This window comes from Artemia sp. Qi Xiang Cuo, chromosome 4 (genome assembly GCF_049724085.1).
Source record: "Artemia sp. Qi Xiang Cuo chromosome 4, ASM4972408v1, whole genome shotgun sequence".
In the NCBI taxonomy this organism is placed as follows: Eukaryota; Metazoa; Arthropoda; class Branchiopoda; order Anostraca; family Artemiidae; genus Artemia; species Artemia sp. Qi Xiang Cuo.
Genome location: NC_142797.1, coordinates 30,456,804 through 30,484,262, shown reverse-complemented (window position 1 = coordinate 30,484,262; position 27,459 = coordinate 30,456,804). Strand labels below are relative to the sequence as shown.

Here is a 27,459-nt window from a genome sequence, read left to right as displayed (position 1 = left end):
TGTCAAATTACTAAGTGGGCACATAGAATTCAACAAAACCGGACCAACAACTACAATTTTGGTTTTAGGTCTCCTAGCTCTCTGGGAATGAAGCTAAATTGTTGTAATCTGTATCTATTGTAAAGACTCATCAGATTTAAGCTAAATATGGAATGAATTAGCTATTAGGGTCCAAGCTACACCTTTAGAAGGTTTGAGTCCAGCCCCATAGCTTATAGAGTATTTAATTACAAAAGCAAGGGTCATATCAGCTTATACGCAGATTTTGCTTCATTTATTGGCTAAGATAGTTCTTCACATCCATAGACCGGCTATTTCAAATAAAATTTATTTCTGGAGCTATCTAAATACACAGCAAATATCAAATGTGAAGCGAAACGTGCCTTTTTTCATTATGTGACATCCTCCACGATTGTGACCCGTGGCTCACAGAACCTGCAAGACTTCACAGTGCCTTGGCCTCTGAGGTCCAAAGTTTGGAATTTTGTCTTAACTTCTCTTTTTTCTTATTTAATTCCTTGAAGAAACCTTTTCTCACGAAGTTTAAAACTTTATTGTGATACATTCATTCGAAATATTTTGAAATTAAGAACAAATCGTGCTATATGAGGTTTTAAGCATAACAAATCACACTTGGAAACATGCCAAGAAAAACACAGTATGCTCTGCACTGTAATCCATTTTTTTCATCCACATACAAGTGAATATAACTCACAAAATAAAACCTAAACTTAAATGTAGAGTATAAGTTTTAATGAAAAAAACTTTTATGAATAAATGTAAACTGAAAATTAGTTTAAGTTTAAATGACAACGTCACTTATACTGTTGTAATATTTTAACAATCTTGCCAAAATAAAATAGTAGCAGAATAGCTTAATCCTTTCTCAATTCCATAAGCTGCGTGTCAATTCCATCCTTGGTTATAACATTTATCACAAGACCATCCCCAGTATGAATTTCACGTTCTGTTGCACTGATAAAGATGTCTTTGACAATTCCAATGGCTTTCTCTTTAGTAGGCATCTTCTTTTCAACGTTTTCCATATTATACATCGAGATCTATATGAAATAAGAAAAAAATAACTTGATGAAGGGGGAAAATACCTGTAAATGGGGATCGCATAGCACGCTCTTAGCACTACAAACCAAAATAACAATACAAGTAAGCCCTACTATTTCGTTGACTTATCTTTCAAAATGGTAATATACTCGTATACTACCGAGGCTATTTTTTAAGCCAAAATTCTAACTATACTTTTTTTTCGCTTGGGTAAACACTAACTTATGATCCTCGTCTGACTTAAAACTGAATTTGTCACTATTGTATAAAAATTTACCCATAATTATTTAAAAAACTTACACACGGTAATTTTTTAGGGGTTTGAACGCAATCCCCGCCCAAAAGATCTGAAAAGTTAATTGTATTTTATACTTTCCAGTCAACTAATAGCTTAGAAAATCTTTTACAGTCCTCCCCCCCCTTCCTGAATCAAAATCCTGGGTAAAGATAATCCTGGGTCAGCCTTCGCACGCTTCTAATTATCTTCTACTTTTAAAATTGCTGTTCGCGGATTTTTTTTTTCAACTCCAGGGGTTTGCGAACCCCTAGCTAAATTTTTGGCACATGTCTCCAAAACTATTTAACAAAAAATAGTTTTATTTCTAATTCTATAAATTATTAAAGTAACAAAAAAAAATATTTAAGTACTCTTATCATAAGTAAAAACACATATATGATTTTTCTTAACAACCACCACGGGCTAAATGGAACCTTCTGTATAATGAGTTAGGAAAATACTTGCTAGTACCCTCAATTACCCTTTGTCTGAGGTCACATTATTGTTACAGAGCAGGGGTCTACAGACCTACACTATTTCTCTATTGGATTTTTTTCCGCCATAGAAATGTTGACAAGTTTTTTGCAGAGAAATTAAGCATCGATGAGATTGTCTAATAATTAATCCAAGATAAGTAAAAAAAAAGGTTTGAAATAGCAGATGTGGAGGTTTCTTTAGAAGTTTTTTTTTAACAAAGAAAATATGCCAAAAATGGGTATAGAGACAAGTTCTATTTTCCAGCATTCTAAAACTTCTTTCGTTCCTTTTTAATCTGTTCCTTCCAATTTTTTTATTGGGTATGGACCTACCCCTCGCTTAGCTTAGCGACTTGGCTAAGATGACACAAGTTGTTCCATTTGATAGTTTCACAAAAGATTACTTATATAAACATCTAATATCTTTAAAAGACTAAAATAAGATTTATCCTAATTTAAGATAATATTTAGCCAGTAAAACAGAGAGATGACTAGGACACGTTTTATAGACGAGAGATGACAGATTGCCGAAAGATTGTGCTTTTTGGCCATTCATCTGGAGCCAAAAGAAAAGCAGGTCGTCACCGAATGGGGTGGTAAAAAATCATAAGGAAGGAATGAAAGGAAATTGAGACCTTATAGAATGGAGATTCGAAAAGATTGGGATAGATGGGGTCATGCGCAGCCATGTTAACCTCAGGTACCTTGGTGCTGCAGTGAGCTGTTACTAGTAGTAAAAGAAAGTAAAAATTCATTTTGTCAGTGGTGTTTAAGGGTTTTAGGAGTATTATATGACATGTATAAGGTGAAAAAACTCTACAAGTGTCCCAGAAAAAAACTCTACAAGTAACTCTACATGTATCCCAGAAAAAACTCTACAAGTGTCCCAGAACGGAAGGTTTGTAATTAGAGCGTGTAACAGTACAGTTTCTGTGGTGTAGATCAGATACGTCAGTTTTTTTGGATGCTTACAAGAGAGCATGCGTTCCATTTTTGCTTTTTGCCTAAATGAAAGTGAATATATCTCATTATAGAGATAACATGCTGTTACCATTAAAAGGTAACAATTTTTGATTATATCTTTGTAAGTATACCCTATTTTGTCTCACGACTCAGAGATCAAGGAGCCGTTCTAGCCGCGTAGTTGGCACGCTGAACTTGCAATTCTATGTCCTTCGAGGCAGTTGTTCGAGTCTTGGTGTCACTGATTATTTTGTTTTGGAGGATGGTATGTGATTTGACTCTGATCATATGATATTTTATCTTCTTGTTGCATCATAAGTTTCGTTTGAATGATAACATAGTTAATATAAGCCATTTTCCATTAATGGTTTGTCTCGCAAATTTCTGGCCACCGACATAAACTTAGTTACATTGTCATTTGTGGAAGATTTTTGACTGAAAATTTGTGTTAATTTTTTTTTCTAAAACCATTTTTTATTGATTTTTTGAAGAAAGTTTTCAGAAAACAGAACTTAACACACATTATCAGTCATAAATCTTCCACAAATGAAAATGGAACTAAGTATTTGCCTTTGGCCATAAACTTCGAGAGACAAAGCATTGATGGGCAATGGCTTATTTTAACTACATTAACTCATATTAACTCTTCAAACAAAAGGTTTTATGGAAAAAGATAGCACATCATACGAACAAGTTCAACAAATTACAAGGTAAGCAACTTCAAGATGGCAAAACAACCAGAAGTTATCACATATGGAGCAAGTTTTTCGACACTCAATACCATGTTTTTTTATTTTTTTTTTTAGGAATCGGTCACCTTGACCAATTTTCGGGCCACCAAACCAAAAAACGGTCCATTTTTAGGCCCCTCTTTTTGAGGGGTCTGCTATCCCAGCCTTTTTTTTTAGCAGTGGGGTTCCCTTAGCCCATAAACCTAAGGAAGCAAGTTTCTAGGCACTTAAAAAAAAAGTTTTTTGGACTAATTTTTTGGGGGAACCAAAAGCGTTTGCTTCTATTTTTTGTCCATTGAGATCTCCTTAGCTATTCGTCAATAAAAACCCAGTATTTTTTCCATTTTCAGAGTTAGTCCCCCCAGTCTATATTGTTTAGTGCATTAGGTGCCCCTTAACCCAGGAGCTTAAAGATATATGTTTATTATTCCTTTTTTCTTCGTTTTTCTAGTGTATTGGGGTTCCCGTGACCCAAGGACTTAAGGATGTAAGTTTCAGGTCGATCAGGAAAAAAATTTCTAGCCCTTTTTTCTCGGCCACATTTCTAGGAGACCTGTACTCCCAAACTAAATTTCGTGTTATGAATCCCCAAGGTGCGTATTCATTAGAACTCAAGTACTCTGAGATAACTGGCCACCTGAAAATTTTGATCCGATGCAATTGAAGGCCAGAGGAGTACCCCGGCCAAAAAAGATACAGGAGGGGGGGGGGGTTGGCTGTCCTCTGATCACAAAGAACTACGCAATTGTCTTTGTTGAAACAAATCGTCTTGTACATGGGACCCATAAGGGAAGACAGATTAGGCCCCTCCCTCCCCTTTAGGTCACCAAGAATATACGAAGGTAAAACAATTTTTATAACCTTCAAAATAAAAGAGAGACTTCTGGCAAAAAAAGCTTTTCATTCAAACTTCGCCTCCATGGAACATCTTTTGTGCCTCCCACTCCCTCCATCCCAATTCTTGAAGGCACCAATGCCAAACATAGACTAAAATAATGATTTTAGTTACCTGGTTGTCAAGGAATGGCTGGATTAGCGGTGCAGATGTGCCACCACAAGTAACAACATCTTTCTCCATGTGGCCAACAGGATCATAATGATAAACAACACCCTTTCCATCCTTATCAATACCTAAAAGACAAAAAGAATTTAGAATATTAAACAATTCAGACTGATTTTCGTATATTTTTTATGTCCAACCAGATGTTGGACAAAGGAACACGATTTGGAGTAAATACATAAGAAGATGAACACATTCTTCTATCAATCGTTTACGCCCAAGTTTGTGCTTCTCGAAAGGAGAGCAATGAGCTCCATTTTCAAAATATTATTAGATTTCAGTGACCAAAATCCTGATTGACCCCTTACTTCATACATAACAACAAAATTTGCTATTATTACGTTTTACCCCGAAAAAAACACAACAAAAAACGTGTTAATCATTGACCAAGCTGCAAAAGGCATAGGTGCAAACAGGTCATATTACTAGAGGGAGGTGGAGAGGTACTAGAGGATCTTTTCCTTTTCCATAGTAAAAGAAAAAATTATCGGTTTCTTAACCTTAGGTTTCTAGAGGCAGCGGTATATCCAGGAAAGAGAGATTCACCCTCTCTAGTTAACCCCTGTCATGAGTCCCACCATGATATAAGGTAAAAAAAAAAGGTTAAGGGGATTCGATACCTTAATGAATCACCCTATTTTATCCATTATAAATTTTTTTAGTTTGTGCTGCCGAACTACTTAGAATTGATTGGGTGGCTTGCAGATAGGGTGCCTGCCATAAGGGTGCCAGGGCTTGGATACGAGACCCGAATATAGGGCCTACGACAGGAAACTAATAGCTGACACCATTTCCCAAAAATCTTAAAAGGAATCATTTAACTTCGTCTGTTTTATGCCAGGGATAGAGACAGATATTCAGTCTTGATGAAACTTACATGAATAGAAAGTGTGATTTTTTTTATTTATTATTATTATTAAATGGAGCAGAATTTTCGTTTTAAAGATCAGGAAAGGGCAGTCCCTATAAATTTTCAAGCATACCCGAAGGGAAAACGCTTAAAATCAGATCAAAGGAAATATAATTTGATCAATTTGGCAGCTTTGGGAGTTCCCGTGGTGCTATCCGCTTTGATTACAAACCTTGCCAACACAGAGGACTTAAGATTTCATTTTTTTCCCCGTCAAATTTCATAGTCAAACCACAGATGTTAGATAGCTCTCGATGGTAGCTAGTCCCTGGGAGAATTCACTATTAGACTCTTTGTTTTTGAGCGGTCAGCCGACACTGCGGCTTGCAAAACGATTTTAAGATTTTGAATACCCTTAAAAACAAGAGTTGTTGACAAGTGCTGTCAAGAAACATAAATAGTAGTCAAAGAAAGTTACCAGTTTGACACCATCAGGAACAACCACAGTGAAGGAAGACAGCAAAAGATGTGCATCTTAATTGTAGCACAATTGTGCCTCAGAAATCCCGAATCCATTGAGTTCAACTTTTTTTAGGCAAGCCACTTGATTGACTATTAAATTTGCACAATAAGCTTTGCTGCATAGCTTCCTCCCTTTATTTTTATTTGTTTATGAGAGCAATTACACAAATAATGTTGAATATTTGAATTATACACAGAAAATAACAGAAACTATTTGCCCCTACGTATATGTATACAGGCGCCGAAATACGTATTTTTTATAGTCTTCACGAATGGATCACGTCATATATCGCAAACGGATTACGTCACTTTTATGGAGTTTCTACGTAATTTGCTTTTCCATTTAATTTACAAAAAAAAAAAAAAAAACTAATTCGCACAACATTTCTTATGGTACTAACCACAGTATCATTATGACCACAGGTCATTCATAATGCCTGGTCCATTATTTTAGTTTTACCTTAATTTCTTACTTCCAGCGATATCCTCGTTTTTTTGCTGTATGCTTTTATAACTTATTTGGTGTTCCTCGCAGCAACAAAATGTCTCTTCTTTACATTTCTTTGTTTCCTATCATACATCTGCATGAATAGTTTGCAACAATAGGAAGATAAATCTGCGAACCAACATTAATATATTGGAAGCCATGATAATGACAGTGGTCAAGTACGGTTTGAAACGCAGGTGCTTTGAAAGTCTGGGGAAGGTTTGCTAAATGTTTTCCAGAGGAATTGTATAAGGATAGTCTTAGGCACCCGATTGACCTATCCATCAAGAAGCTGTTCGAAAAAGTGTGATTCGGCCCACATTTTAGGGAAAGAAAGGTTAAGATGGCTAGGCCACGTGTTACAGATGAAGGATGACAGATTGCCAAAGATTGTGCATTTTGCTAATCCATCTGGGATCGAACGAAAAATAATGAAACCTACAACAAACAGAAATTAAAACGAATAATTGCAGAAAAGAATAAAGATTACAGATACTGATATTGATGAATAATGAAATCCTACAACAAGTAGAGATTAAAGTGAATCTCGAGTAAAACTTAAATCAAATAGCAATCAGTACAAACAAACAAGAGTTCGACTACTGTCTTCCCCCTAACCGAAAGCCTTTTAAATGATTTAGAAAGGCCTAAAATAAATGATGAAAAAATCATGCTGAATTCAGAAAACATTACTGATTATCATAAAAATGAGAATTGTAAAGTGCCTGAAAAATGTGTAGTATCTGTGATAGATAAAAACACTAAATTTCGTAATTTCCCCAGTTTGACTGAGTTAAATATACACTTTAAGTTGATCACTGGTCAGAGAATTCTTCAGGGGATATCAGCAAACAGTATTAATACCATTGTTGATGTTAATATGTGTGCTGATAGGAAGGAAGAGCGCCCCATCACTGAAAGCCCCTCTTATTTCCACCTCATTCTCCCGAAATGGGGTGGGAAGACATCATAAACTTCATTCCTTCTCTGGAACTTCATGGGATGGGAGTAAAGAGTGAACCTTTGAATAGATTGGGATTTAGGAGGAGCGGGCGCAACTGTGTTGGACTAAGGCGGTTTGGTGTTATGGTGAGTTGTCAATAGTAGTAGTATGTATCATACATCTGTATAGTTTTGAGATCTTTCTCACATGATTATTCAGGAATTGTCATGCACTTGGTCACTCCTTGTTCGAAAATACTACCTTTCATATTCCCAGTGCTTTCATTTTGTGAGATTTGTCCTGAAGTTAAGAATTTTTGGTCTCTAGCAAGATTCCTTTAAGAATTTTTGAGAATCCAAGATTTTTCAATATTTCCTGATTTTTACAGAACATATTGATGACTCTAGTAAGAATTCGGGTTTTAGGGACAAATTAAAATGTTGGTAGAAATCCGACATATTAGTTGGCATTCTTTGTGCCTGATTCTCACTCCGTCTCGTGACATTTTGTGATGCTAGAGCTTCTAAAGGCCACCAAAATTTGAAATTAATAAAAAGCGACTAAATCCAACTTAAATAGGCAGAAGAGAGATGGCAACAAGCTAACACTGATATACAGCATGTTTACCCAAGTTTTCTCCCTAGAACTGTGTCAACAGAGCTTCCTGTTAAAGGAATGAACAGGCGGGTTTTCGGAGATAACATCCCTCATGAGACCATTCCAAATCGAGGTCAGCGTTATACAAAGCGGTTCATCAATCACTTAGAAAGAAGTGTCTTCTCATGAAAGTAATCTGACCATAACGATTTTCTGCATGTTTGCAGTATCGGCCAGGCAGACGGCAGTACAAATAAGGGTAGCTCGTTGGAAGGACTGAAGGGGGGTGATGGATGTACTTCTAGAAATGAGTAGCTGATACCACGTCAAATCTCATACTGAGAGATTAAAAAGTTATCCTCTCTTACTGCTATAGCTCATCCTTGAGGCCCGACTCTTGATCCTCTCAAGTGGCGCAATATTTATTTAAAATGCATAAAAACACCCAATTTTTACAACCCCTTGATAATTTGATTTTTCCTAACACTCAAGGTGTGAACTGTGCACTTGGTAGTCAAAATGTAACCTATAAACCATTAGAATAAATTCTGACTCACCTGCTAAAACATTAGACACATAGTAAGGGAAAAACCTTTTCTGGTAGAGCATAGTGGATAACATTTGAGCAACAGCAGAAGTAGACATTGGTTTCAAATGCTGATGAAGGTAAATCTAAAGAAAAAAAAATTGTAGAACATGGAGAAATAATAGTATTCATATAATTAAACTGCTAAATTTAAATACAAGGCAATCCATAAACAATTTTTAGCCAAGAGCAGAAGCGCTTTAGAGTGCTCACTTTCAGAAAAAAACATAGCATGTCAGTGTTGAGCCCAAAACAAAAGGGTGTATCTTATATTTCCATAACAAAAAAAAATTCAAGTGTCCTAAATCACACTGTTTGAGGATTTTCTTCTCATTCATATACCCAATCACTGAGTACACCTTTCCTGTTTGGCATCCTGACATACCCAAATGATTGTTTAGCTAAAATATTTTAATTTTCTTTTTATAGACATTTTTATACTAAACTGTTTTTTTTCTCTCTCGCAAGACCAAATTGTCTGTGGGTTTGTTTGGTAAGATGAGATATTTATTTCAAAAAATCACTATCACAAGCCCCCAAAAGCCGCATTCTAATTTCAGAGCCAAAAACATCATAAAAAAACACCAAAACTGGAAGCCTGGCAAAGAATGCCAAAGCAAAAACGAAAATAAAAATCAGAAAGAATAAACATTCGTCAGTCAGTAATTAAACTAAAATATGTCAATTAAAAAGTTAAATAAATAAAAATGGTCAAATAAAACTAAAAAATAAATACATTTAAAAAACGTTAACAGGACACTAAAAAAGGGCAGGGGAACAAAACATGCAATCAAATACAAAACCGAGGCAGCACCACTGTCCAATAAAAAAAAAAAGAGAAACTAGCAGGATATATTGTTTATTTTTCCTGTAATGAAGGAGACAAAGATTTATTCATATCTGGAGGTAAAGCAGCAAACGGGGAACAAGATATGAATGGGTTCAGAAACAGCTCGAGGCAGCCGAAATCTGTAAGGGGAGTGACGTTTGGGGAGATTGCTTTTCGTGCGTGGCTTTGTTATTGCATTTTTTGCAAAACAGTTGCTCTCTTCTGCTAAAATGTTTCCAACCTAGCTAAGAACCTAGCTAAGAACCAACCTAGCAAGTTCTATCATACCTATTAAATCTTTTTTAATAAGTAATCACCAAAAATCATCAATAAGCTTCAGCATTAATCAATCTTCTTGGAATAGAGCCAAATCTTTCCAAGACATTATGCATAATTGCTTCTTGTATGACTTTTCTTCTGTTATTCCAGCTGTTTATTTCCAGCTTTTTCGCCCATCCACCTTTTATCAACTGCTTTTTCAGCCATATCTAGTGTAAATTTGAAGTTCTCGGGGGGGGGGGGTAGCTGCCCTCCTCTGCCCCCCTTTCCGTACGCCCATGGAAGGTTCAGCTTCAAAAGACGCATAATATATAGAGATACTTGCTTTTCAACAAATATAACAGAATCAGCTAAGGTGAATTTGCAACTAGGTAAAAGTTGTGAGTCCATGGGGGGAAACGTGGAAGATTTTTCGCGAAACGAAAGAGAACTGAATGAAGTTCCAACTTATCTGTTATAGTAAATATTTTCCAAAACGTTGCTAAGTATAATAATACATAGAAAAGAATGCTATGTATAAATAATAAGAAATATTTTAAGGAAAGAAAATTTTTAATATAAATATAGAAAATATTCTTTTTTAAGAAAAGAATATTTGCTTTTTCTTGGTGGAGACCGTTCTTTTTTGTAAGTCAGATATGTAGTAAAAACTTGAGGTATCTTTCTCCATTTCAAACTCATTTTTGAACAAAAAACACTTTTTTTTGGTGGGCGGGGGCACAATATCAATCTAATGTATGAGCAAGCTCTTTGACAATAATAAGTATTCCCTTTCATAGCTCCCAAAGCAATCAATTAAAGACTAGTTTTTTATTGTTTCAACCCTGGTGACCGTTTTCCCTGGACTTTGTTCCCAGTAACTTAATAAAATCTTGGTGCTTTGCGCCACGATTTTTCCGACGCCGTTAAAATTCTTTGTTCGGTTCAATAAAAACCACGAAAATACTCGCATGTCATCTACAGAAATTTCGAACTTGATCAATAAACGCAGCAGTTTTAACGACTCCTGCCGTTATTTTATAGATGGTGCCACAACTTTCTATTTGGTTAAATTAACATCATTAAAATAGTGACATGATATGTACCAAAATCTAAATCTCGGTTGGTAATTACAGCGATTTTACCGACTCGTGCAGTGATTTTACGTATTGTATTCGAAACGGAGATTATGCTAATTATTGATAAAAACGGTTGGTAAAAATAACCAGCCAGTCGGTAAAATCTCTTGATTTTACCCAGCTTGTGACCTCCTTGAGGAAATAAATAACAAATACAACTGAGCAATCAAACACTTCAATGAAACTAAATAGGGTGAGAAAGACTATAGGACTTTGGACTATAGTCAAAATTAAAGTTTGAGCTAGTTCCACCTATACGGGAGGGGGGAGGTATGTGTTTAAAAAGTGTTTTTATCGCTACCCTATATAACGAAAGTTCAGGTATATATATAATTTTTCATATAGTATCTTGATAAATCAAGCTATTATATTTAATCCTGTATCCATTTATAATGTGTATACTGTTCTTTGCAACTGTAAAAAAACAAGCTAATGTTTACCATTTTTGTTTTGATATAATAAATGAGCAACAAGATACGTTCTGCTAGTAAATCTGAAGTGAGGTATAGTTTTTGTTATTAATCAATAAGGTTAAATTGGTCCCTCAACTGCAATCAAGGTTAAAAAAAATTATCCTTGAAAATATAGCTCTTGGAAATGAGAACCTAATGAAAACATCAATACAGGTGCTAAAATAAAATACAATTGGTTAGTGATTTTTATTAGTTTTAAAAGAAGTATGCTATTTCCACTCAGAAATAAGGTTGATAGACTCCTTGACATTTACAATATCAAAAATAAAACTAAAAACTAATACTAGTCATTTATGCTAAATGCAGTAGGTTGAACTTTCTATAAAAGTGGTTTCTAGCCTTTTTTGTTCATATCCCCCTTGAAAAGACCCCCACCTCTGTCCTAAAAAAACTCAACCTCTAGCTTTAATGTTCCAATTGTCAGTCTCACAATTCAAATGAAGGAAAGGGTAGACTTTCAACTCATATTAAAAAAATCACAAGAGGCCTAAGGTCTTAAAAATCTATATACTTATAAAGCATACAGGAGGAACAAGGGTAGGATCTCCTGATGGTGGCTTAATTTTGTGCTAAAACTGCACTTTTTCTCATTTCATAATCCACCCCTAGGAACAGTATTCCAAGCCTACCCTAAGTCAAAAAGTTGAATCTGTGTGCAAGAATGCTTTGAAGCATCATCCTCAGAGAACAAACCTACCTCAAGGTCAAAGTCTGAGGGGGGTGGGATACCATAATATTATTCTGAGGGGGGGGGGGGCAATTGTGAGTGTTATATGTTATTTGCTATAAATACGTTGGAAACAGAATACTTGAAACTACATTATATTCTCCTTTAAAAGGGGTTTGGTAAAGTAAGAACAAAAAATGATCAACCAATCTGATCAAAAGACATCTGACCAAAAATACATGGGACAAACTCACATTCCTGAGTATTTACATTCTTCAATGAACTACACTCCTACCCCAGAAAAATATCACAATCCCATCCCTAGATGTTCAGGCTTTAGTTCACTTCTAAAAAATTGACGAAAAATTAAGCAAGAAAAACGGGTTTTAATTTTAATAAAGCAGTGAATATATTTATTCACTCCAGTGAATATATTATTATTAATATTAAAATTAAAACCCGTTTTTCTTGCTTAATTTTCCGTAAATGGAAAAGCAGTGTGGTCTAAGAAATTATTCTAAAAAATTATGGCTGAAATTTTGAACTGACCTTCATTCTAGCTTCAATATTCTTAGTAAGTGTTAAAACATCTGCCCAGCATCCTGTTGAGCCAAGAATTGTTCCATCCGAAAGCTTAAACAGCTTTGACTGATGACGGGTTAGGATGCTATAACCTTCACTCAATCTTGTATCAGAAGCAATTACAACAAAATCCTCTCCAGCAATAGCAACAACAGTCCTAGAAGTAAAATGAGCCTTGTCAAAAAATTAATGAAACAATTATATTTACTTGGCTTGAGGCATATTTGTGCAAACAAAAGAAAGGATATACTAGTCAGAAAGGGTATCCAAAGAAAAATTTCTAGTTGGGTCAGGGATTCAAAAAAAAAATTCAGAGAATTATTGCATCAATTGCAAATATTATACAATCTTGTATTTTCTGTGCAACTAGTCTTCCTAGAAGAGTGCAGTTGCCCATCCTGGATCTTTAAAGGAAACAACCTTTTGAGCAATTATTCTGACATGTGTTATCCTATTCCTTTTATCTAAAATTGGAAGCTTTTGTGAGATGACTAAGCACAGTTCAACCAGACAGTTTGCTTTCAAGATTGTTCCCTAGTATCCCTTAAAGAAAACTGGTTTACACTACTTCTCATAGAGGGACAATGTAGTATCCAGGAGGGGGGGGGGTTACAGAGTTTGAACCCTCCCCCCTTGCAATTTTTGTCTGACTGGTAAAAACGTAACAAAAAGCATTTAAACAAATTGTTGATGCCTTTTATTGTAAACCCCCCCCCCCAAAAAAAGTCTGAGAATCTGGATGCATTCTTGTAGAGCTACCAAAACTGAAGCCAATAACAAATTATAGTTATATAGGCATCATCAGTCCAAAGCTTCAAGAACCAACTTAGACACCTGATGTTTCATGGACAGCACTACACAATTCAAAACTAGTAGTGTTATAATTAACTCTGTAAATTGTGTGGTGTGCTCAATTTGCAACAGTGATAAATAAAAATTAAAATAGGGATAAAATCCTTTTAATAGACAGTGATAAATTTCACATACAGTTATAAATTTCACAAAAATACTAGATATTTTGGTCACATATGGCAGTGACCATCATCAGTAGTAGAACTACTGAGTTTTATTACTGTAGTAAAACTACTGAGTTTTACTACTGATGATGGTCACTACATATGTGACCAAAATATCTAGTATTTTTTTGAAATTTATTACTGTTTGTAAAATTTATCATTGTCTATTAAAAGGATTTTATCCCTGTTTTAATTTTTGTGAATCCTCATGGAAATGCAGTGTGGTCTCCAAAATTATCTTGGCAACAACAAACTAATGTTTATTTTTGCTTTTCTTATCTAAAAGGTAAAATACCCTAAATAAATAAATATACTAAGTCCATCCATAAAATGCTTGGTAACTTGAATTGAATATCCAAAATTCTTAGGTTATAAGTTTTAGAACGAATAATCCCTAATGCCAGTAATTATTCAATCCAGAGATGGTTTAAAACCTCCATTCACAAGCAGTCATCATGAATAAGACTGGGGAGTAATGGTAGATAATCAACTAAAATATTTCTACACAAAGTAAAGTTATGTCTAACTCCAAGCACTAATGAAGAAGCTCATAGCCTTACTCTAGCTTATTACAGGTTCAGAGAGCCAAGATAGGGACTTAGGGAGCTATTTTCATGCTAAAAGGAACCATCTGGACCTGAAAATCAGTTTCAGGAATAGCCTACTTAAGGGGGAACAATCACTAAATAAAACTAAAAATGACAGGTCTGAAGAAGTAAAATAAATGTATCAAAAAATTTGAGCTGAGACCAGTACATTTATGCTCTAAGTAAGAAAGAAAACTGGAATGATGATTTGCATATATCTTTCCAAGATTGAGCCCCCGTGACCACAAAAAAGTAGACCACCAGAGAACTCTCATATCATGGAAGGTGTGTGCTTTCATGAGCTATTCCAGCCATTCTTGAGTATTTCTATTTTTCTTTCTTAAGTTTGATTTCACATTTGAACTTTGAAGGACTTAGGGAGCTATTTTCATGCTAAAAGGAACCATCTGGACCTGGAAATCAGTTTCAGGAATAGCCTACTTAAGGGGGAACAATCACTAAATAAAACTAAAAATGACAGGTCTGAAGAAGTAAAATAAATGTATAAAAAAATTTGAGCTGAGACCAGTACATTTATGCTCTAAGTAAGAAAGAAAACTGGAATGATGATTTGCATATATCTTTCCAAGATTGAGTCCCCGTGACCATAAAAAAGTAGACCACCAGAGAACTCTCATATCATGAAAGGTGTGTGCTTTCATGAGCTATTCCAGCCATTCTTGAGTATCTCTATTTTTCTTTCATAAGTTTGATTTCACATTTGAACTTTTCACTTCCAAAAATGGCATCAAAACAATAGCAAAGAGTGGGAAAAAGGCTTAGTTCTCTTTAATCTGCACTACCTTTTGCTGGAACAGGACTGCAATCAGCAACTGTTTGTTTAGTTTGTGCACTTTTGAGCTGTTTTGAGAGTGAAGACCAAGAACACTCCCTTTCATCACACAAGAAATCAAGCTAGCAGTCTGGAAGAAAAAGAAGTTCTGGAGAGGGTACAAGGACGTCCCAACACAGGCAAATCATGACAAATTCAAACAAATATGAAATAAAGTCAACCTTACAAGAGAAGTTACTAGCAAGTTTGAGGAGTCTTTAGCTTCAGCATTGAAAACAAATCTGAAGATTTTTTGGAAGTATGCCTCCACTCAAAAGCCTGGAAGACATTCAGTAACCAAACTCTCAGTCAATGGGAATACCATAAGCAACCCTGGAGACATAGCTGAAGATCTGAACCAGAAGTTCAAGTCAGTTTTTACTCCAGAAGATGCCCCCTTGCCACAGATGCCGGAATATGATATTCAGAAACCAATGCAAATTATTACTGTCAGAACTTTGGATGTGGAATCACGGCTCAAAAGATTGAACCCAAATAAGTCAGTTGGTCCTGATGGGGTTCACCCTCGGACTTTGAAAGAGGCTCAAGCAGAGCTTGCCCTCCCCTAGCAAAACTGTTCCAGAAGTCTCTTGATACCAAACAAGTCCCTCAAGATTGGCGAAATGCAAATATTACACCTGTCCACAAGGGTGGAAACAGGAACTGTGCAGCCAATTACCAGCCCATAAGCGTCACCTCAACAGTCAGTAAAATTCTTGAAGGAATTGTGAATACTTCTGTTCTGAAACACATGATTGACAACAGACTACTTACCAATAGCCAACATGGATTCAGATCTGACTGCTAGGTCAAGACTTGATTCATATGAATATGTCACCAAACTGCTAGACCTGGGTATCCCTGCTGATATGATATTATTAGACTTTGCAAAGGCTTTTCACAAAGTTTTCCATCACTGTTTGAAGGCAAAACTCTTAGCTACCAGGATACATGTGGAGGTTATTGAATGGGTGATGCAGTTCCTCTCAGGAAGAAAGCAGAAAGTTAAAATGTTTGGGGATTACAGGCAAGAATTCCTGTCAGAACTTGCTTAACATTCAGAGATGCAAGACAGTACATTTCAGGAAAAAGAATGAGAAGTGGCAGTACCATATGAGTGGAGGGAATGGCTATGGGTTATCGATTGGTTCTATGACAGCTGAAAGAGATTTGGGAATAGTCGTCAAGAAGAATTGAAGCCTCACAAACACACACAAACAGCAGTTGCCAGAGCATTTTAGATACTTGGAATAATTAAGCATATAGTACATAGCAGATCATCCAAAGTCATGACAAAGCTGTACCTTAAATTGCATTGTCCAGCAAAATAAGGAAATAATCCTGGAAGAATGTTCCAGGGGGTCACTACTCTATTGGAGAAATAGTGGTTGCCAAGTCTGCTGAGATCTCTCTTCTGGAGCAGTTTCTGTACAAAGGTCTTGTGTGACCATTGCTGGAATTTGGGATATGTGTTGCCATGCCCCTGAATAGGGTGACAAACAGAAAATAGTCTGTTCAAAGGTGCACAACCAAAGTTATTGATGGATGCAAGAACCTCAAAGTTCTTGCAAAAATTAGATGTTGGTAAAGAATGGGATGCAATTTCAGTCAATGTCTATTGATTGTATCATCTTGCCTGAAAAAACTACAGCTCCCAGCACTTGTCTACAGACAACAGAGGGGCAATGTCATCTTGGTTTACAAGCTACTGCATGCTGATTTTTCTTCTCAGAAGTCTTTCCAACTTGACAAATTATCCAGGCCAAGAGGGCATAGTAAGAAGCTGCTCTGGAACAGAGCTCACAGTAGACTCTGCAACCACTATTTCTCCATTAGAGTGGTGGCCCCCCTGGAACAGTCTTTCCAATGCAGCTGCCATCACTCCCTCTGTTGATGCATTCAAGATTTCCATTGATAAGAATTGGTCCACCAAACCATGGAAAATAGAGTGGGATACTGCCAACCCAATGGCTCCCCATCATCACTGACCAGCAGCTCTAGAGGATTTTTTCCTTATTTTGCTGGACAATGCATTTAAGGTAATTTTTGGTAAGGTAGCTGCTACCATTGAACTGTGTCACATGTATCTCAACCATGTCCTTCTTTTAAATACCATTTCAGTCATTTCTAGGCCTCCTTTAGCAATCTATTAGCTGGAGGTTCCATGGAATCAAAAGCCTTTTTTCCTTTAGAGTTTTTTTCCAGAATCCCTGTTTTCAGACTATTTAAATAAGTTATGTTATAAGCTCCTGTTCTTTAAGCCACTTCTCTGCAACCAAATCTTGCTGACAGAGGGGTAATGTGACCTTATACAGAGGGGTCATGAGCCCACTTTCTGCCTCCACCTTGTTTTTGCAACTGATCATGTCTTGTTTTTTTTTAAACCTACTTTTCAACACAGTCATTGTCCATTTTTTTTTCTTCCAGTGTTTACTACACCAAAAAAGTTTTCAGACCCTTAAGATTTTCAAAGTAGCATTCCTGGATGACTAATTTTTGTGCAAAAACACAAGAAAAAAAAACTGAAGCAGTATACATTGTTAAGCTCTTCAAGAAGTGCTGAACAGCATTAAAAAGAAATTTTTGTCTCTCTTAGATCTAAAGTTGATTTTCTTACAATTTGCAAACTTTCTAATATCACTACTAATAAAGGATCAAAAAGAAACTAATCTCTAGTTTATTTAGTACTGAGAGAACTATAAATTTTCAGGAGACACATGTGTTACATTCCCTTGACCTTGGTCTCAAACAAAGAGCACAGAATCAACCAAATCATAAACAGAAACAGCTTGTAAATTAAATAGCAGCACTTTTGGACTTAAAAGGGCACCCATGATAGGCAAATGCTAAATGTGCAAGTAACCAGTGCCTATGCCCTACTACTTTTTATTAAGATATTTCCTTCTTTGGAGCTGCCCAAATAGAATGTTACAATAAGAATTTAGGTGTCACTTTACAGTCTATTTAAGGGCTTTAAATTTTATTTGTGCTTTTTTTTAATGCAATTCCTGCTATTTCAGTAGAATTTTAAGAAACATTGAGAGTTTTATTCCTAAATTTAAGAAGTAGATTTAGGCTACAGATCTTTAAAACCTACAAATTGGGATAAAGCATAAGTATGAAGCTGAAAACACTTTTCTGATGCCTTATTTGAGCAGAGGATCTATTTGATAAGGTTTTATTATTAGAACACAAAGATTATTAAAGACCATCAAATGTCAGTGGTGCCATGAAGAGAGAAGCAGTAGAGGTAGGGCCTTCAAAATATCTTCCCAAAAGACCATTAAGGCACTGGGTGTATTCATGCAAATATCAGTCACCTAACACTTCTACTTTCTAATATAGCAAAAGTCCTCAAGCTAGAATTGTACAAAAACAATTATTATGTTAAAGTACCAAGGACACCTAAAATGAAAACTAATTCATTAAATTGGCCAAGTGCAAACTTACACAGCCATATACGTCTTAAATTAGTGTGAAAAACTGATAATTGATTTTTTAAGGAGAAAGATCGCCAGTTTACATAATGTATTCCAATAGGAAAGTTCGTGGCCAATTTCAAAAAAAAAAATTTAAAGAACGTGTGCTGTTAAACGGCAGAAAATGACCAAAAAATAAAAAAATCAGCATATAGCCTTAGAAAGTGTTGTTTTCTTGTATGTTCTGGTAAAACAGAAATCAGAACCTAGTTCAGCAAAGCTCTTTTCTTTGAAAAATACTTTTAAGGAATGCTTCTAGAAAAGAGCAATGCTAGACTAGGCCTAGTCTTGATGTTACTAGGATTTTTGGCACTCCAGGATCTTTTAACCATGAAGCAGTTTAAAGGTAACCATTAATGATTCTAAAAGAAAGTATCAATATGTAGGCTACCCTATTGGTAGTTTTGCAGACTTAATGACTTCCACTGATAGCCTACCTTATGTAGGCTAAGGTAAGACACCTAGTTGGCTGTGTGATTTACTTGAATATTTTGATATAAATCTACCTCATAGTTATTATATAATAGTAGCATATACCTTTTATGCTTTTTTTTATATTAGAAATACAAATTACTTGGGTGAGCACTGTTTGACTTTTAAAGTCATTGGTTCTTTATACTCTAAGCAACAAATATTGTCATTTACTCTTATATACAAAGCACTATAAAGTCAAAACAATAGGCAATATTGTGTTTCCTTTAAAAATGGAGAATGATATAAAGTCTTCTGTATGTCTTTTTAACATCAAATTATGATAGAGAAACATGAATAAAGTTATACAGAATACTTTTTGGTTCTCTTATTCAATATATGGTCCACTAAAATGTCATACAAAAGAAATTACATTACCCCACTGATACATAGAGAAAACAACAAAGTCATACAGATGACCTTTCATAGTTCCAATTGCAGTTCAGGCAACTTGGTGGTCACATATCAATCCTAAAACTTAGTCAACCTACCTGAGAATTTATGTGGCCAGGAAAATTAGGCTTAGGATGCTTCTTCATTGGCAAGTTCTGTAGACATTGTCTGTTATGAGTCAACCCAAAAATCTTAGTCATCTCTATTGTAATTCAAGTAGACTTTCCAAGTAGGCCTGTCCCCCTAAAGTCTAAGACATTTTGACCAAGTTTTAGGATTATCATGACCACTAAGTCACCTGGACTTGCTGTCCTCAGTCAGAAAACCCAATTTATAAGCCAAGACAGTTACACTAAAACAGAATTAATTGAAAATTGGTTGACTGAAAAGTTCCCTGGCCTTGTGTACAAACAAGTGACAGGGTCCACCCGCCTAAAGTCTTAGACGGGCAACCCAGTTTATAAGCTCAGACAGTTACACTAACACAAAATCCATTCAAAATTGGTTGACCCAACAAGTTGCCTGGATTTGCAGGTGAACAAGTGACATAAGGTCTGCCTGCCTATAGTTTCAGGCAAGGGCAGCTGAGTTTTAGGACTGACATATGAACATCAAATTGCCTGGACTCACAGGCAAACCAGCAACAATAATAATAATGGATTGAATTTTCAGAATATATATCCTATAGGCCTTCAAAAAATTATGGGTATTTACTAGTGAAAATGATGTCACACTGTTATACTAAAGCAATGCTAGAAAAAAAAGTACTGTTCTAATATCTGGGGAACATGCGAGAAGTGAAGTTTGGTTAATGCTAGTGAAATAAAACAAAATAGGATAAAAATATAATAGCTTAGAAACAAATTTTGGCTGTATATTTGCACATTAGGGGGGTGGGGTAAAGCATAGCATATAATAAATACATAACCTGAACTAACCTAGGTATCTTTTTTCCTCCTAAACCCCAAAAAACTAAAGCTTAAATATAGTTCCTGGAGTGAGAAACCCCTTGTTTATAGAGCATAAGATAGGAAATTACTGGTTACTGTTATCTGTTCTTGGCTTTTCTCAAGTTGCATTCTTGCATGTTGCCCATATATTAGAACAGTACCAAAAAAATTTAGTGAAACAAAACAGAAATTACATTAAGAACAAAATTAGAGAGTAGTGGCTTCTCGGAATGATAAATGTTGATTAAATAAAGCAATACTATTAGATCATTATCTGTCATTGTTATTATGTAATATATATCATTGTATTATGACTCGTATACAATATATTATTTTATTGTTTGTACTTGCCATTGTACACTTCTTATTTTAATTCAGCATTAGGCCACATAATTTTGTGGTTCCAATCTCAAGAGGGGGGAGCAATTGCCTCAGTTATACTTTCAGAAAAACATTCTTATATCTATTTTGCTACTTTTTATTTTATCATTTCTTAATGGTTATTTTTTCCCAATTTACATTTTGAGGATTGGAATCACTGACAGAATTACTAGAAACAAATCATCAGCACAACTGGGTTATATTTTGTTTAGTGATGAGCCTGAATAAAAGATTCTTACTTAGTTACTTCATAATAAATAAATTATAATGGTTAATAGACTTTGAAGTTGATAGCACAAACCTATGGTTTACTCTCCCCCCCCCTAATATGGAAATATATAGCCTAAGTCAGCTTGAATGATTAGTCAGCTACAAATAACATATTTTTCTCTCAAGCAAGTTATTTAAACACGCATATTTTTGAGCATACGTCTAATAGGTTTTTTTGGGCTGTTCTGAGCCTTCTAGCACCTTCAGAGCTCCAAATTAATACCTCCTGTCTAGTGATTATTTAATTATAAAAGAGCATGAAAAATACTCATTATTTTGAATTGTGCTGAAACGCTAAATTTTGTTGAAAACTGCAGTCTAGGCTATGTACCAAAAAATATGGTGTTGATTTATAATTCAGGGTATATTTTTCACCATTATGGTGGGAGGGAGGGGAGGGGGTCTTTATAAATTTAGCTATATATGGATTCACAATGGAATTCTGACTATACGTGTCTTATTTTTTAGGCCAGACCATCGTAATATTAAATTAGGCTAATCAGAAAACTTTGAATATAGCTTTGAACTTAGAGGCTTAATTTTTTTATAATGCCCTTTGCCTATCACCTTTAAAACAGTTGAAATGGGTGACTTTGATATTGATTTTTTTTTTTTTTTTTTTTGCTCTTTTGGATTCTTAAAAAGATATCTTGTATTAAAAACAGGTTTTTAATAACAATTTAAAAAAATACATTTTAAAGTTTTGTTTTGGCTTCTTTACAGAATATATGTCATGCAGGCTAAGGCTGAACTGCTGCTTTTTTATTACTTTTGGCTGCTCTTTTGGATATGATTCGTTGTTTCTTTTGTGGATTCCTTTCAAATTATAAAATGATAAATATCTAATATAAGTCAAATTATAAAATGCATCTAAAAGGAGTAAATTTATCAAATTGAAAAATACATGATGAACAATTCACATGACAATGAAACAAAAACGCTTCAATTACAATGAAACAAAAAACACTTAATGGTTTATTCAGTATGTTACTTTTTAACTTTTTGGCATCCCTGCTTTCAATAAAAAAAAAATCAAGGTACTATAACTTAAATATAATAGCTTCCTATGCTTCCCCTCTGGATACTATCTTGATAGGATACCATCTGTGCTTTAAATATCAAAAATATTTAACTTATTGGCACCCCTTCTTAAAAAAAAAAATCAAGGTACTATGATTTAAATATTATAGCTCACTACCCCCACCCCCTCTCTCTGGCTACCACCTTGATAAAATACCATCTCTGCTTTAAATTAAAAAAAAAAATTTGGGATCCCTGCTTTCAATAAAAAAAAATTCGAGATATTATCATTTAAATGTAATACTTCCCACCCCTCCCCCACTGGATACCACATTGATAGGATACTGTCTCAGCTTTCATTAGAACAATAAGTTACTTAATAATTAACTAGGTCACTATATAGTTCAAACAAACACACAAAATAACGTTAAAAAGCTTAGTGTTCCTTGAAAAAAATTGAGGGTATGAGTAAGGGGGTACAAAGACAACAACAAAAATGTCAAAATTATTCATATATAACTCAAATTATTGGAAAACTGAGTCATAGATTTGCCTTGGCAATTCAATAAGATCCAAATAATATAATTAAAAGGGAGAACACACAAAATCCAAATTAGGCAAGTAGTCTATGATAAATTGCAAAATACCCAAGACAATGAACAAGTTCAAATATGGGGGCGCCTGGGTCTATCAAAATATTTCAATGGTTTCCCAGGGAATTTGATATAATTTTCTTCCGTCTCCACTTTAAATGAAAAAAAAAATTATTTTTTTGGTATCCCCACTTTCAATAAAAAAAATGAGGTATTATTATTTAAAATGATAGCCCCCTATCCTCCCTCCTATAAGCAATAATTTACAATTTTTTTTTAATCATATTTTTTAGGTAACTTCCAGTTCAATCTTTAATTCCCAAACCTTGTACATAGCTTAGTCTATAGCTAAATTTTGTCACAATAGAATGTATTTTTTTGGGGATTTAACTTGAAAATAAAATTCTTGACTACAAACAATGTAAGAAATAGCGATTGGGAAACTGGATTTGAAATGATTTAAACTCATTTCATAAAGACAATCCTGTTTTTTGTCAACATATGAAGAACTGTGTATAAGGCAATATTTACAATTGCATATTGCATCTGTCTGTTTTTTATTATTATTATTCATTTATTGCCCGTCAAAAAAAGGTACAAAAGGTACAGTAGACGGAGTAATCACTAAAGCAAACAAAAAAGAAAACAAAAAAGAAGAAAAAGAAGGACACAAACACACATTGAAAATTCAAACACATGACAAAAGAAAACTCTTCATTGCATTAATACGAACAGTGACTATATGCATTACATTAATATAAAAAAAACTATTGTGAACAAATTGTTGACCCTGGATGATTAAACTTACTTTGAAAACGGGATACAGATTTATTAATGCTAATATTAGGGTCAGATAGCTTATACAAATGAATAATTTTACGATTTCTTGTCCAAGGGGGCAAGAAATGTTGAAGATATTTAGCAAATCTGAAGAAGATTGATTATAGGTGCTTTTTATCTGTAACTGTAAAAAATTTCCAGAAAGGAGCAATGTAAAGCAGATGTGGAAGGGCTGTGGCGTTGTAAATGGATGCTAGAATATAATGGTTGAAACGTAGTTTGCTTTTTATAATTACAGCGTAAGAAATGCTAATTTTACGCTCAACGTGAGAAATCAGCAGACAACGTGTGTGGCCTATAGATGTGGCAATTGGGAGGCCCAGGTATGTAATACGGTCTGAGGGTCTAACAAGAGAACCGTCCATATTTATAAAAGAAGTAGAGGGGTTGCGCCAATTGAAAAGAATTACTTTGGATTTCTCAGGATTAAAAGACAGACCAACTTTTGAATGTTCATCTTTGAGGATTTTGAAATTCTGCTCAATGCGCTGGATTGTACAGCTGAGATTCAGGATGTCATCAGCATAACAAATAAGAGACATATCAATTCTCCCAAGAATGCATGAAGGAAGACACTGCAAATTTTGTTATGCAAAGTAACAAAAGAGACAAAAATTAATGAACAAGAGAGTAGTGAAGAATTATGATATGCCAAGTAATATTTGGCAGGGAAAGTCACTGGTGATAAATCACTAGGGGTGGCACCATGATTGCATGGTTTTTGGGGATTCAGGGAAAAAAATTTTTTTTTGGGGTGATGCATAGATTTTCGGGGAAATACCCGAAAATTTGGAGATAGTGAAAGCCCTGCTTGATTTCTAATCAGGAAAATTGAAATACTAATACTAAACCACACAAGAAAGAAAAGCTCTGAATTTGCAGTTGATGCAATAAAGAATTGCCACGAAATTAATTTAAAATCAACCAAATGCCACCGCCTCTGTTGGCTGTGGCCGCCTGTGGGGCACCAGCAGCATTACAACACTTTGGCGGTGTCTGACCAGGCCTCTTGTTGGCGGCGTTTGGTTGATCTGCCGGCATGGCGTCGGGGTCTAGCTGGAACAAGTATCCTGAAATGGATCTTTCATACCTTCTAGCGCTTGGTCATCATCAAAAATATTTTCAGATACATCAGAATAGTCACTTTCTGAACTTGAGGTCATATTTTTTTCACAAAATGTATTTTCACTAATATATATAACAATCAACAGATTTTGTAAATTTTAATTTTCACAAATGAAAAACATTGTCGGATCCATAGAAAATAGTTTCCGCTAATATTATTCAGCTCTGCAGTTTATCATTGTTTTATTATTGACAACACTGTCTTGCAAATTTATTCAAACTAAAAATACTTATAGCAGCTAAACAAAAACTTGTAGGAAACCCAGACTTTCAGGTATGAATAGACCTAAAATAGATTAAGAGGGCTAAATATGTTTTCATTTTGGTGTCCTTGGTACTTTAAGAAAAAGCATAAAAAAGGCATTGAGTAGTGTTTACACCTTTTCTCTTTGTAAATAATGAGACTATCTCCAGATTTACCAGAGGAATTGTTGTTTCAAAAACTAGAACTGCTGAAAATGAGACCAAAAACCCAAAGTTGAGGTTAAACATTTTCCTCTGAATTTAGATAGGCATAGACCTCTCATCTATAAAATATTCTAAGCCTTCAAAATAATGAACCAATAGTGATAATAGCTTTTAAATTCCCTAACTACTTTCCAAGATAAAAGCCTCTCAGCTAGGACCTAACTCAAAACTATAATATAACACCAGGCTATAAATAAATTCTTACTTTATAATATTCAACTGTTGACATTATTTTGAAGTGATGTAAAACTATTGACTAGAGGATATTTTGCAATAACACCCTCCCCCCATTAACCAAGAGATACAATGAGTCAAACCTTAATTATTTATATTATTTTTTTTACCAAGGCACGTCATAAAGAAAGAATTGTTTTAGAAACTTTGGAAGGAGCTCACTTTATTGGAAATTGAATGTTCTAGCATCTTTTTTTTTAAGTCAAAAGTGATTGGAGGGTAACCAACTCCCCTCTCACACACACCAATTCCCTAGACACATTCAATCAAAATTTTGAGACATCCATTTTGTTCTGCATAGTTGAAAGGTCCAGTAACTATGTTTCTGGATATGTACTCTTTCCTTAGTCTTCATGGCAAGAGCTGTAAGCAGTGACATTCTGGGGGGGGGATACCAACTTTTTTGGTATTTGGTAAAATTTTGCAAAATTGGCTGAAATTTTGCAAAATGTTTGACTTCTGCAGAAAATTTGGCATAAATCAGATAGCAATTTGGTAAAACTTAAAAAGATCACCCCCCCCCCCAATAAAATGAGCCTCAGGATGCCCCTGGCTGTAAGGTATGCAATTTGGCCATTGTTTAGAAAGTTAGGAATAAAGTGAATATACCATTTGATGCGTTTTTTATGCTGATTACAAATACAACAATCATTTCAATTGGAAATGAATTTTAGCCCCCCTCCCTATATTTGTCAATTCAAAATATATATTTGCACATATGGGGGTGGGGTTAGGTTAGGGGAAGCTGAAATTCATTTCTGATATAAATGATTATTATATTTGTAATCAGCATAAAAAAGGCATTGAATGGTGTATTCACTTTATTACTAACTCAATAATATAATTTGGTAAATATTTACCAGATTCTCCTCTCTTGTTCCTGGTTTAAGAGCCATGTTTTGACTGCATAAAGCAGAACTGGCATGCTGTTGCTATTTAAGAGTTGTAATTTCAGCCATAGAGATAATCATTAGGACCACCAAACTTTTATAGTATATTAAAGGCTCTATTGATTCAACCAATTCTTGTGAGCTCTTCTTTTGTGGTAGCATCATGTATTTTCAATTAGCCTATGCTTCTTAGGTAAATGAAATGGACAACACCATTTTGTAAATAATGAATCAAATTAATTCCATGGTCCTGTCTTCAAAGAATAATAAATGAGAAAACTTATATAGGCTATTCAAAAAAGAGGTATTTTCTTTCAAGTCCAGGGGGCAGAGGGGGCTCTGGCCCACCTGGCTGAATGATGCTGCCTTATATTTTAGGCTATATTTTTATTTTGAGATTTCTATTCAGGATTGGAAGTGCTGAATTAGACCAGCTAAGCCCACCCTCCCAATAATTCAGCTTATGGGTGCCAATGTTACCTATAACCTCATGCCTTCTAATTAACTCACTTATTAGGCTATCTGAATTTGTAAACCTTAGCCTAGTTATCACAATAAATGAGTTTGAAAATTAGCCAGTTCCATTTTTACCACAAGCCAGTTCATGCCTTTTTAGTCAAAATTTTCTTAGTTGCCAATTTTATTTATGCCTAGAAAATTTTGCTCAAGCCAATGGTTGCAGAACATAACTAAGACCATATTCCTGGGAAATATTCAATTATTTACCCTCCATTTTCACTGTAGGGGCTCCACCTAGCCATTTATTTGTTAAATTATGAGATACAACTCCTAAACTTCTTCTTCATTCTTCTTCTATTTCACAGCTGGTGGGCTTTTCAGTTGAGAAGAAGAGTTGATACTAGGCTATTTAGCCCTTTTCCTTTTGCTTCACTCTGTGGGCTACAGAGCTACTGGCTTGGTTGTCTCTTGATATTCTCAGATATCTTTCAGTAGATCTTTCAACTCAAGGAGATCAAATATAAGATGATAGATATCAATTTCTCTGCTCAGTGTGCAGGTATAGTTGGCTAGGCTCTTGGCTGATAGTGAGATTTTGTGGTGTTTGAAGCACTTTAACAGTTTACAATGCAAGGTATGCTGTGCAGACATCAGCATATTACATTCAAATAGGCAGTGGTCAATTGTTTCATTATTTTTAAATACAATACCTGCAAAGAGGGTACAGGGGAACTGAACCACTTGAATTAGGAAACTGATATGAGAATGCAAGAAAATTTAGTCCATTTGTTCCAGAATGAATTCTATGATAAATTTTAGAAAAATAATTGGAATAGAAGAAAATATTCGATTATTTACCCTCCATTTTCACTGTAGGGGTTCCACCTAGCCATTTATTTGTTAAATTATGAGATAGGACTCCTAAAATTAGCTAGTCACAAAATTTTTG

At 34.9% G+C, this 27,459-nt stretch overlaps 1 protein-coding gene across 2 annotated transcripts; it reads right to left on the bottom strand.

Annotated features, from left to right (window-relative positions):
- Positions 1-736: 736 nt before the first annotated feature.
- Positions 737-27,459, bottom strand: Prosbeta6 (proteasome beta6 subunit). Of its 2 annotated transcripts, XM_089087487.1 has the most exons (6): positions 27,396-27,458; positions 26,778-26,804; positions 12,470-12,659; positions 8,526-8,640; positions 4,519-4,640; positions 737-1,061 (listed from the first exon to the last, which is right to left on the bottom strand). In XM_089087487.1, the coding sequence occupies exons 1-6, from the start codon at positions 27,401-27,403 to the stop codon at positions 876-878; spliced, it is 648 nt and encodes a 215-aa protein (XP_088943613.1). In that variant the 5' UTR covers positions 27,404-27,458; the 3' UTR covers positions 737-875. The 2 variants fall into 2 exon arrangements, with proteins under 2 accessions (XP_088943613.1, XP_088943612.1); XM_089087486.1 differs by lacking the exon at positions 26,778-26,804 and having other exon boundaries at positions 27,369-27,459.

Bases quoted from the DNA above. Each gene is read 5' to 3' on its own strand.
- Prosbeta6 (XM_089087486.1), bottom strand. From the start codon at position 27,403: ATGGCTAGGTGGAACCCCTACAGTGAAAATGGAGG. The intron at 4,641-8,525 runs GTGAGTCAGAAT...TTTGTCTTTTAG, and splicing joins TGTGTCTAATGTTTTAGCAG to GTATTGATAAGGATGGAAAG. The intron at 1,062-4,518 runs GTAACTAAAATC...TATTTCATATAG, and splicing joins AGCCATTCCTTGACAACCAG to ATCTCGATGTATAATATGGA.